Source organism: Saimiri boliviensis, chromosome 14 (assembly GCF_048565385.1).
Source record: "Saimiri boliviensis isolate mSaiBol1 chromosome 14, mSaiBol1.pri, whole genome shotgun sequence".
Taxonomy (NCBI): domain Eukaryota; kingdom Metazoa; phylum Chordata; class Mammalia; order Primates; family Cebidae; genus Saimiri; species Saimiri boliviensis.
Genome location: NC_133462.1, coordinates 9,844,909 through 9,857,007, shown reverse-complemented (window position 1 = coordinate 9,857,007; position 12,099 = coordinate 9,844,909). Strand labels below are relative to the sequence as shown.

At 39.5% G+C, this 12,099-nt stretch overlaps 1 protein-coding gene across 1 annotated transcript; it reads right to left on the bottom strand.

The window, feature by feature from the left end:
- Positions 1 to 10,739: 10,739 nt before the first annotated feature.
- On the bottom strand, positions 10,740 to 11,514 carry LOC101035850 (small ribosomal subunit protein uS8-like). Its single transcript, XM_039467199.2, has one exon. It carries the CDS (start codon positions 11,189 to 11,191, stop codon positions 10,799 to 10,801), a length of 393 nt encoding a protein of 130 aa, XP_039323133.1. The 5' UTR covers positions 11,192 to 11,514; the 3' UTR covers positions 10,740 to 10,798.
- Positions 11,515 to 12,099: the final 585 nt, after the last annotated feature.

Here is a 12,099-nt window from a genome sequence, read left to right as displayed (position 1 = left end):
AAATCACTATGGAGATATTCTCTGCTGCAGAAGAAAGTTGTGGGACATCAGATCAGCCACTGGATGCTCTTTGAGGGGAGGTAATTCTCATCTTTGAAAGGGATAAAGTCAATTTGGAAAGAATTATATTATTTTTCATAAGTACAAAAGGGCAGACAGTTGGGTAGCATGATGAAATACTTCCAGCAATACTCTCCAGTCTCTTGTTTTTCTCAGGCCCATAAGCCAAATAAATGATAAAACAGTTGCTTGAGCAATAAAAGAACACAAAGCCACCGACCAGCAGAAGGATGGTGTGGATGGCTTTGATTTCAGGAGATGGCTGGGAAGAGAGGCTGGGGCTGCGCAGATGCTGGGCCCTCCTGTGGTGTCTGTGGAGAAAACTCACCAAGTAGATGCCAGTCCCAACCATGAGAACCACGAACAGGAGATCTCGAATCACCATGACACTGATAAATGCCATTGAATGGGGGTGTTGATCTTGGTTACTTTGACAGTATACTTGATAATATCCAAATCCAGCAATAGTGAAATTAGCATTGGCTCCTAGGCTAATGATGATTCGAATGTAGATCAGCATGTTGATAATCCAGACGAAAAGGAGTGAAGAAAAGACATATGTGGTGATTTTAGATCTCAGCCAAGCGCATTTAGAATGAATGGGGCTGATGGTGATGGCTTGAAACGTACTCAGGAGAGAGGTCGTGCAGAGGGAAAGACCCCGGGAAACTCTGTATATGTACAAAGTTACTTTACAACCAACCTCACTCATAAAACGTCTCACTCCAAAGGATGACATGGTATCTACTATCAACTTGAACGTGATGGCCAAAACATTGACCACTGCCAAGTGTATGACAATCAAATCTATGGGTTTCTTTAGGTGTGGTCCAATTAAGAAGGTATACATATGTAACAGGAAGAGCAGTGAGTTCCCCATAAGTCCGATACAGAATTGAGATATGAGTAAAACCTCAAAAATTATGCCACTTGGAAATCCTATCTTTAGGACCTTTTATCTGTTTCACTTAGTTCAATCAGGGCTCACATGAAACACAAACAGATTATAGTGTGAATGTTAAAATTAATGGAAGAATAGGATGACGAACAGTTCCGTAGGAGGGCGAGATGTTGGAATGTTTAATTCTTCTGTATGTCAGACAGGTGTGGCATATCCAGAGACTGGGTTCCAGGAGACCGTGAGAAGCTTAGAGCATAGAAATAGGTGTTATGAAGAAGGTAAAATTCAAAAGCTAACATGCAGCATTCCCACATATTATCTAGACACATGTGACCTATGTGAAAGAGAAATTTGCATGTTATATGAATTTATTTCTTCAGAGTATTGGATTGCATATTTTCACTAAATCTATGTGTCTCAAAAACTGACATTGTTATTGTTTAATTAATTAATTAATTAATTAATTGAGATGGAGCTTCGCTCTTATTGCCCAGGCTGGAGTACAGTGGCATGATATCGGTTCCTTGCAACCTCCACCTTTTGGGTTCAAGCAACTCCCCTGCCTCAACCTCCCAAGTAGCTGGGATTACAGGTGCTCACCACCATGCCCAGCTAATTTTTTTATATTTTTAGTAGAGACGGGGCTTCATCATGTTGGCCAGGCTGGTCTCAAACTCCTGACCTCAGATGATCTACCCGCCTCAGCCTCCCAAAGTGCAGGGATTACAGGCATGAGCCACTGCACCCAGCCAAAAGCACTTTTATAGAACATTTTAACCCTAACACATAGAGGATAGCACATATATTTGAAAATATTTTTTGAGGTTTTGGCTGCATTATACAATTCTTCCAAGACAGTGATTTTTTTTTTTTTTTTTTCCCAGACAGTCTCGCTCTGTCACCCAGGCTGAAGTGCAGTGGTGTGATCTTGGCTCACTGCAACCTCTGGCTCCTGGGTTCAAGCGATTCTCCTGCCTCAACCTCCCAGGTAGCTGAAACTAAGGTGCCTACCACCACGCCTGGCTAATTTTTGTATTTTTAGTAGAGATGGGGTTTCACCATGTTGGCCAGGTGGTCTCAAACTTCTGACTTCAGGTGATCTGCCTACCTTGGCCTCCCAAAATGCTGGGATTATTGGCATGAGTCACCGTGCCTGGCCAATGTTAGGTTTTTAATTTGAGATTTTTTGATGTAGGCATTTATCACGATAAACTTTCCTCTTAACACTGCTTTACTGTGTTCCAGAGATTCTAGTATGTTGTATGTTTGTTTTCATTAGTTTCTAAGAATTTTTTGATTTCTGCCTTAATTTCATTCTTCATCCAAAAGTCATTCAGGAACAGACAGTCTAATTTATATGGAATCATAAGGTTTTGAAAAATCTTCTGGTGTTGACTTCTATTTTTACTATTCTGTGGTCTGAGACTATGGTTGGTATGATTTTGGCTTTTTTGAATTTGTTGAGAATTGCTTTACAGCTGAGCATTAGTGGAAAAGCATTCCATGCTCATGGATAGGAAAAATCAATATTGTTCAAATGGTCATACTGCCCAAATAAACTTACAGATTGAATGCAATTCCTATGAAAATCTAAAATTTATATGGAACAGAGACCTTGAATAGCCAGACCAATCCTGAACAAAAAGAACAAAGCCAGAAGCATCACACTACCCAATGTTAAACTATATTACAAGGCTACAATAACTAGGAAAAAAAAAAAAAAAAGCAAGGTGTTGGTAGAAAAACAGACACACAGACCAAAGGAACAGGTTAGAGAACTCGGAATAAAGCCACACATCTTCCTGGTCTTTCACAAAGTCGACAATAACAACCAATGGGAAAAGGATTTCCTAGTCAGTAAACGAAACTGACTTGCCATACACTGAAGAATACAACTGGACCCCTTCCTTTAGCCACATGCAAAAATCAACTCAGGACGGACCAGAGATTTAAATATAAGACCTAAAACTATAAAAACTGAAGAAAACCTAGGACATACCATTCTGGACATAGACCTTGAATACAATTATAACGAGTTACTAAATAAATAATTGAACAAGAAAAATAAACTCATATCTTAGTATGTTCCAATATAATAAATGTGTTTCTACATAATCACTTAGTGACAGAAAACTATATCATAGAAACCTATCATGGGAAGTCCACCGTGTAAAGCAGGTGTCCCCAGACTTTTTACACAGGGGGCCAGTTCACTGTCCCTCAGACCGTTGGAGGGCCGCCACATACTGTGCTCCTCTCACTGACCACCAATGAAAGAGGTGCCCCTTCCTGAAGTGCGGCGGGGGGCCGGATAAATGGCCTCAGGGGGCCGCATGCGGCCGGCCCGTGGGCCGTAGTTTGGGGACGCCTGGTATAAATAAATGTGAAGACTAGATAAGAACCATAGAAGAAAATGGTGACATTAGAAATACAATAGCAAAGTCAATCCAAAAAAGGAAACAGCAGCCAGGCTCGGTGGCTCACGCCTGTAATTCCAGCACTGTGGGAGGCCGAGGTGGGCAGATTACCTGAGGCCAGGAGTTTGAGACTATTTTTATTATAGAAATAAACAATAAATATGTCAGTTTTTGAGACACATAGATTTAGTGAAGAAATAAATTCATATAACTACAAATTTCTCTTTTATATAGGTCAAACATGTCTTAGATAATATACGAGAATGCCAAGTGTTAGCATTTGAATTTCACCTTCTTCGTAACACCTATTTCTATGCTCTCATCTTCTCATGGCCAACATGGTGGAGCCCCATCTCCGCTAAAAATACAAAAATTAACTGGACGTTGTGGCACACGGCTGTAATACCAGCTACTCGGGAGGCTGAGGCAGAATTGCTTGAGCCCAGGGGACAGAAGTTGCAGTGAGCCAAGATTGCACCACTGCACTCCAGCTTGGCAGACAGAGGGAGATTCTGTCTCACATAAAATAAAAAATAAAAAATAAAAAATAAAAAATAAAAAAAAAAAGGAAACAAATTGACTTATGCATGTGAAAGTGGAAATTCAAACAAAACCACCATAAAATGGAAAGAAATTTTAATAACAAAGTCAAATGTTGGTTTTTTGAAAACAATAATAAAACTAAGAAACTTCTAATGAGACTGGGCCATTTTCACTAAGACATACATATCAGTGTTAAAAACTCTTTAAGGAGTAGCAATAGAAAAGCTGGAAATACTAACAAAGAGATGTTATTATGATTATGTTAATACATATAGAAATTTAGGAGCTACAGGAAAGTTCCTTAGGAGACCTAGCTTACCAAAAAAAAAAAAAAAGGGAATAAAAGACTTAATTGTACTGTGTTTTCCATGATGAAACTGAATAGTTTGGCGAAAATTGTTCCAAAAGAAATCCCCAGGAATGCTTCACTGGCAAAGGATGCCAAACACACACTCATAGGCGAGTGTTGAACAATGAGAACACAGGGACACATGGAGGGGAGCATCGCACACTGGGGTCTGCGGGTGCGGGGGACTAGGAGGAACAGTGGGGGGTGGGGAGTTGGGGAGGGATCACATGGGGAGAAATGCCAGATATAGGTGATGGGGAGGAAGGCAGCAAACCACACTGCCATGTGTGTACCTATGCAACAATCTTGCATGTTCTTCACATGTACCCCCAAACCTAAAACACAATAAAATATATATTTAAAAAAAAATACCTACAAACACTTCCTGAGGACAGAAGAAGGGAGAACATTTATGAATCACCTTATGAGGTTAGCCTTACCAGGTAGCAAAACTGAACAAACATACGAAAAGGAAAATAATAAGACTATTTCGTGACCCCGGATGAAAAATAAAACCTGTACAAATAATTGTAAAATTCATTCATAACATGTAAACAGAATCAAACAACTGACCAAGAGAATTATCCCCAAAATGCAAAGCGAGTTTAATATTAGAAATTTCATCTGTATGAGGACCCACATATTAGATTAAAGGAAAGACACACTAGAATGAAATTATCTTACCCTGATTTTAAAAATCTGTACAATGTCAACAATAAGATTATACTGAAGGTTAAACATTGAAAGCTCTTACTTGAGAATAGATATAAATAAAAATGCCATTATTATCACCTCTACTCCTCGGGCTTTAGGACCTAATGTGCATAGTAAGAAAAGAAAAGAAAATTTGTAACAATTGGGGGAAAATGGTACTTTAAAAAATCACTGGCAGATTATATAATTTTTAAGCAAAAAATACTATTATTGGTTAAATTATTAAGAGGGATTTTCAAGGTTGATAAAATTTAAACCAGCGTAGAAATTATTCAGATTTCTATAAGCCAACATAAAAAGTTTTAAGAATGCAATTTTTAATAATAAAATTATTTAAATTGCATAAAAGTATAAAAATTTGGAAATTAATACATAATTGAAAAGGCATAAAACCTCTAAGAGAAATGATGTTATAAATTAATTCAAACGTAATTGAGGCATTTTTAATAAAAGTGAATATTCAGTAAATTGAAATAAAAGCTGTTATCTATATGAATAGAAGAGTTCAATAAATTGAAATCAAAACTGTTATCTATATTCTGTTCATGTAGATAATAATACTGAGAAAACAGAAGCAAGTATAACAGCAGAGTAGAAAGGGGGTATTGAAATGAAACAGAGGAAAATGATTTAAATGTAAGTAAATACTAAGTAGGGTACAGAAAATGAAGAAGAGAGCATTAAAACACAAAATACGGAGGATACAACTGAATTCTCAGACTTACGTAAAATTTTCAAGTAGTTACTAAAGAAAAAAGTCAAAATACAATAACGTGTGATACAGTTTTAAATTAAGTTGATTAAAGACAATGGAGATTTAGAGAGGAGAATGAGAAATTAAAGAATAAGAGAAAGAATAAAGTGAAAATAACATCAGAAAAGAGGTGAAAATGGGAGAAAAGGAAAACAGTGACAATGAAAATAAGAAGGGAGAAAATACAGGTATATCATAACAGAAAAAATGTTAGAAATGCAGCTGGGTGTGGTGGCTCACGCCTGCAATCCCAGCACTTTGGGAGGCAGAAACAGGTGGATCATGAGGTCAGGAGTTCGAGACCAGCCTGGCCAACATAGTGAAACCCAGTCTCTACTAAAAATACAAAAAATTAGCCTGGCATGGTGGTGGGTGCCTGTAGTTCCAGGTACTTGAGAGGCTGAGTCACTAGAGTCACAAGAAACCGGGAGGTGGAGGTTGCAGTGAGTCGAGATTGTGCCACTGCACTCCAGCTTGGGCGACAGAGCAAGACTCAATCTCAAATAAATACATCTTTTTAAAAAGAAAGAAACAAATCTGAAAGAAATGGTCTCTGTAAGGCCCACTTCTGTAAGGAAGCATAGGATGGGGAATGGGAATATTGAAAAGGTCTTCATACCTCTCTCTCCTACCCAAGGCTGAGCGTGGCTGAATCCTTAATAAAGGCAATTGGCTTCCACAGATAGCAAGGTATCTTGGAAAGGCTGGGTCTGACCCACAATGACTGTATATCAGGGACGGATGGCAGGACTTCCCCTCCCCACGGACATCATCACCTTGTCACCCACTGCCTCAATGACCTTGTTTACTGTCCATCATTTTCATGCACCCAGAGGAACGACAAATCGCTCAGAAGCAAAATGATTCTCCTGGGAAATTTACTGGGCTTACTGAGAAAGCGTGTAAAGTCACCTCTGAGGATGTTCAGTTTTCCAAGCTGAACTACATCATTAAGAAAACTTCAGGATCCAGAAAAGTGATCAGAAGTTTCACTCAGCTGATGTTACCACATGATTTGCTATAACCCAACCACGGGCAGGCATCGCTCAGGATTGTAGCATTCATCGCCTACTACAGACTGTCATTTAATTCTTTTTGGCACAATATAAACATTTGAATGCCTAAAATCTCACTGTTAACTATTTCATACGTAATGTATCAGACATAAAAATAGCAAAAAGAAGCTGGGTGTGGTGGCAGTCACCTGTAGTCCCAGCTACCCAGGAGGCTGAGGCAGGAGAATTGCTTGAACCCAGGAGGCAGAGGCTGTAGTTAGCTGAGATCGTGCCACTGCACTCCAGCCTGGGTGACAGAGCAAGACTCCATCTCAAAAAAAAAAAAAAAAAAAAAAAAAAGCAGCCAAAAGAACAGATATTTATTTTAACAGCACTTAATTAATAGAATATTATCAATATCTCTGAGAACCTATGTGTGCTTCTATAAATTACTGTGTTCCCATTTTTCTTCAGGTTAATTATTCTTGAATGCTTTATTTATTATCTCTTAGGTTTTTCTCATAGGTTTCGTGCATATATATATTTTGTTCAATAAATAATGTTTGGGTTTGACTTCTATGGATAGCATTATAACGTAAGTATGCCTCTCAAACTTGGATTGTTTAATCCTCGAAACTATTTCTGTGGAATTACGGAAGCTTCATCTTGCAGGTGTCGTTAATTCCCTTTTCCAGCTGCATTGTATTCTATTTTGTTATTATGCTCTTGTTTTAATCCTTCTCAGGTTGATAAGTATTAGGCTTTGGCTTATTTTTTTTTATAGTCCAGAACACCAGAACAAGCAGATACAAACACATTTAATTTATATTAAAATAAAAAATCTTCTGTACAGCAAAGGAAACAATCAACAGAATGAAGACACAGAGTCTAGAGGCTTGGGAAAGGGGAGAACATGTCTTCAAACTATTAATCTGACAAGGTACTAAAATCCAGAATATCCAAGAGACTCAAACAACTGAACAATCACACACACACACACACACACACACACACACACACACAAACATACACACACACACACACACATATAATCCCATTGAAAACTGTACAAAGGATCTTAGTAGACATTTCTCAAAAGAAGATATATAAATGGCCAACACATATTTGAAAAAACGCCTAACAACAATAATCATCAAGGAAATGCAAATCAAAACCACAAGGACACATCATCTCATTCCCAGTTAGAATGGCTATTACCAAAAAGTCAAAAAAGAAGAAATGCTAGGCCGGGCGCGGTGGCTCACGCCTGTAATCCCAGCACTTTGGGAGGCCGAGGCGGGTGGATCACGAGGTCAAGAGATCGAGACCATCCTGGTCAACATGGTGAAACTCCGTCTCTACTAAAAATACAAAAAATTAGCTGGGCATGGTGGCGCGTGCCTGTAATCCCAGCTACTCAGGAGGCTGAGGCAGGAGAATTGCCTGAACCCGGGAGGCGGAGGTTGCGGTGAGCCGAGATCGCGCCATTGCACTCCAGCCTGGGTAACAAGAGCAAAAGTCCATCTCAAACAAAAACAAAAAAAAAAGAAGAAGAAGAAATGCTAGTGACAATGCACAGAAAAGGAACTCTTATCTACGGTTGGAAATGTAATTTTGTAGAGCTTACATGGTTTGGATGTTTGTTCCTTCCAAACGTCATGCTGAAATGTAGTCCCCAGTGTGGGAGGCGGGGCTTGGTGGGAGTTGTTTGCGTTATGAGAGTGGACCCCTCATGAATGACTTGATGCCTCCTTGCAGTATTGAATGAGCTCCTGCTCTGAGTTCATGTGAGAGCTGCTTGTTTAAAAAGAGTATGGCACATCCCCACTCTCTCTTGCTCCCTTTCTCACCATATGACATGCTGGCTCCCTTTACCCTTCCACCATGACTGTAAGCTTCCTGAGGCCCTCCCAGGAAACATGCCCAGCCAACATGCTTCCTGTACAGCCGTTTCTTTATAGATTACCCAGCCTCAGGTATTTATAGCAATATAAATGGGCTAAAACAATGAAGGAAAACAGTATGGATGTTTCTCAGAAAACTAAAAACGGAACTGCCGTACAATCCAGCAATTCCGCTACCGGGTATTTATCTAAAGGAAAGGAAATCAGTACATCAAAGGGATTGCTGCACCCCCATGTTTATTGCAGCACTCCTCACTATGGTCAAGACAGGGAGTCAGGAACACATTTGCTGAGTGTGGTCTTCAGCAGATGAATGGATAAAGAAAACGTGGTGTAGGCCGGGCGCAGTGGCTCACACCTGTAATCCCAGCACTTTGGGAGGCCGAGTTAGGCAGATTGCCTGAGCTCAGGAGTTCAAGACCAGCCTGGGCAACATGGTAAAACCCCATCTCTACTAAAAACCAAAAAATCAGCCAGGCATGGTGGCGGTCACCTGTATTCCCAGCTACTCAGGAGGCGGAGGTTCAAGAATTACCTGAACTTGGGAGGCAGATGTTGCAGTAAGATGAGACCGTGCCACCGCATTCTGGCCTGGGCAACAAAGAAAATTCTATCTCGAGATACATAAATAAATGAGTAAATACAAAAGCACGAATGATGAAAGGTTATACTGATAACTTGAGTGTATTAAGGTAAAAAAAAAGAAGAGGGATCAAACAGAAATCACAGAAAGATGTAAACAGCAGATGATAGTTTAACATACAACAAAATATTTATCGCCAGTACACAAACTCTTTGTTAAAAATTAGCAAACGTTATGAGTATGATTTCACGGAACATGAACCTGAAAAGACAATGAACCAATTAAAAAATTTCAACTTCTAGTAATTGGGTATTTTGTGTTAAAACCATTTTACATTCAACAAAGTGCAAAATATTTGAATCCCTAATATTTCACATTAATGAGTGTGTGGAGCATGAAAAGTATTTAAGTACCATCACTTGTTACATAAATGTCCCCTTGGAAAATAATCTGAAGTCATATACTAAAATTAAAGATACACATGCCTGAATGCCCATAATTCTTTAGTTTTATTATTTATTATTATTTTTATTTTTGAGATGGAATCTTGCTCTGTCACCCAGGCTGGAGTGCAGTGGCATGATCTCAGCTCACTGCCACCTCTGCCCCCAGGTTCAAGCGATTCTCCTGCCTCAGCCTCCCGAGTAGCTGGGACTATAGGCGCACGCCCTCATGCCCAGCTAATTTTTTGTATTTTTACTAGAGACAGGGTTTCACCATGTTGGCCAGGATGGTCTTGATCTCTTGATCTTGTGATTCACCTGCCTCAGCCTCCCAAAATCCTGGGATTATAGACGTGAGCCACCAGTCCGGCCCAATTCTTGAATTTTTAATATGCCCCCTAAACAAATCCAAGTAACTGTTCTCCAGTATACACACAGAGATCCATTTACTGTGGAACCCCAGGCCATGGAAAATAAGTAGAAATAATACAGTATTTGTCAGCTGATCGAAAGATGACAATTTCTGGTCTATTAAGATGGACAATGCAGTGGAAAAAATGAATTAACTGCAGCTTCAACTTTAAGTTTCTATAATCTGAAAAGAATATCTTTCAGGATAAAAATGCTATAGTGACAATAATTTTTATAATAAATAGTTTTAAATTCTATATATTATGATGTTTTGACATATTAAAAGAACTTTCTGGGCTGCATATGGTGGTTCACTCCTGTAATCCCAGCACTCTGGGATGCGGAGGCGAAGGGTCACCTGAGGTCAGGTGTTCGAGACCAGCCTGGCCAACATTGCAAAACCCGGTTTCTACTAAAAATACAAAAATTAGCCGGGTGTGGTGGTGGGTGCCTGTAATTCCAGCTACTCAGGAGGCTGAGGCAGGAGGATCGCTGGAACCTGGGAGATGGCGGTTGCAGCGAGCCGAGATGACACACTGCACTCCAGCCTGGGTGACAAGAGCAAGACTGTCAAAAAAAAAAAAAAAAAAAAGAACTTTCTGGGTGGGGAGAGACTATCCCTAACGGACAGTGAAATTCTTTTTTTTTTTTTTTCCCATGAGGCATTTTTATTAATTATAAAATATTTACAAATATTTTATTTGTAAATATATGTATCACATCCCTAGAAAAAGAATTCTAGGATTTCCCCTACTGTGTGTTTTCGTCTTGCTTCTTCATGGCCCATGATGTCAACTGAGGCTGTCAATACAATGAAACCAAACCGGAGGGACGGAAGCAGATTATTCTGCCATTTTTCTAGATCTCTGAGTTGCACATCAAATCTGGGGCTGACGACATCACACTTGCTTAGCCTGCCTGTGAGGTTCACAACAATTTTCCCAGCTCTGTGATCGTCAATGATCTCAAATCCGCCAATGTAACCACGCTTCATCATCACAGTGAGAAACCGGACGATGACTTTGGAGCACAGCCTAATAAGCACCTGGCGTTTGCCTCTCTTTTCGGCATTGTTGATGCCCTTGAGAGCATCAGCCAGGACATTCATGCGCGCCATTGTGGCGGCACGGAAAGATGGCAGAAAGAGCGAAATTCTTTCTTAAAGATAGGAAAGGGCTCAGCTGGGAGCATGTCTCTGATATGCACACTAACCATTCCAGATTCTTTTCTCCTCTCTCTGTCTAGTACACCCCAGGTGGCACTAGTCCTCTGACTGATGTCTCTAGGACTTTTAAGTAGAATCATCTTTGTTTTCCTGAACCTCTCCTCTGTCTCTTCTTGTGGCAGCATCTGACCATCAGGTAAAGAAATAAAAGTAAGAATGTATACACTATAATGATATTAATACAAAGTAAAAATCAATAAAAACTCAAATATTAAATGTTTCCATGTATTTTTTCAAATAGTAAATATTTTTAAAAATCAGAATTACAGCTGGGCGCGGTGGCTCAAGCCTGTAATCCCAGCACTTTGGGAGGCCGAGGTGGGTGGATCACGAGGTCAAGAGATCCAGACCATCCTGGTCAACATGGTGAAACCCCGTCTCTACTAAAAATACAAAAAAATCAGCTGGGCATGGTGGTGCGTGCCTGTAATCCCAGCTACTCAGGAGGCTGAGGCAGGAGAATTGCCTGAACCCAGGAGGCGGAGGTTGCAGTGAGCCGAGATAGCGCCATTGCACTCCAGCCTGGGTAACAAGAGCGAAACTCCATATCAAAAAAAAAAAAAAAAAAAAAAAAAAAAAAATTCAGAATTACACAGGCATTAAATCTAAAAAGTAAAGAACAATAAATAAAATATTCGGGAATGTTAACCCTGGGGAAAAGAAGAAATATATTAAGAGCACACATTTTTAGGTGTACAGAGTTATTGGCGTTATTCTATACTTCAGCTGTGTTGTATATGAATATATGGTCTTATTTTCTACTACACTGCATCATATATATATATATATATATATATATA

Coding starts and splice junctions, on each gene's coding strand:
- LOC101035850 (XM_039467199.2), bottom strand. CDS start 11,191: ATGGCGCGCATGAATGTCCTGGCTGATGCTCTCAAGGGCATCAACAAT.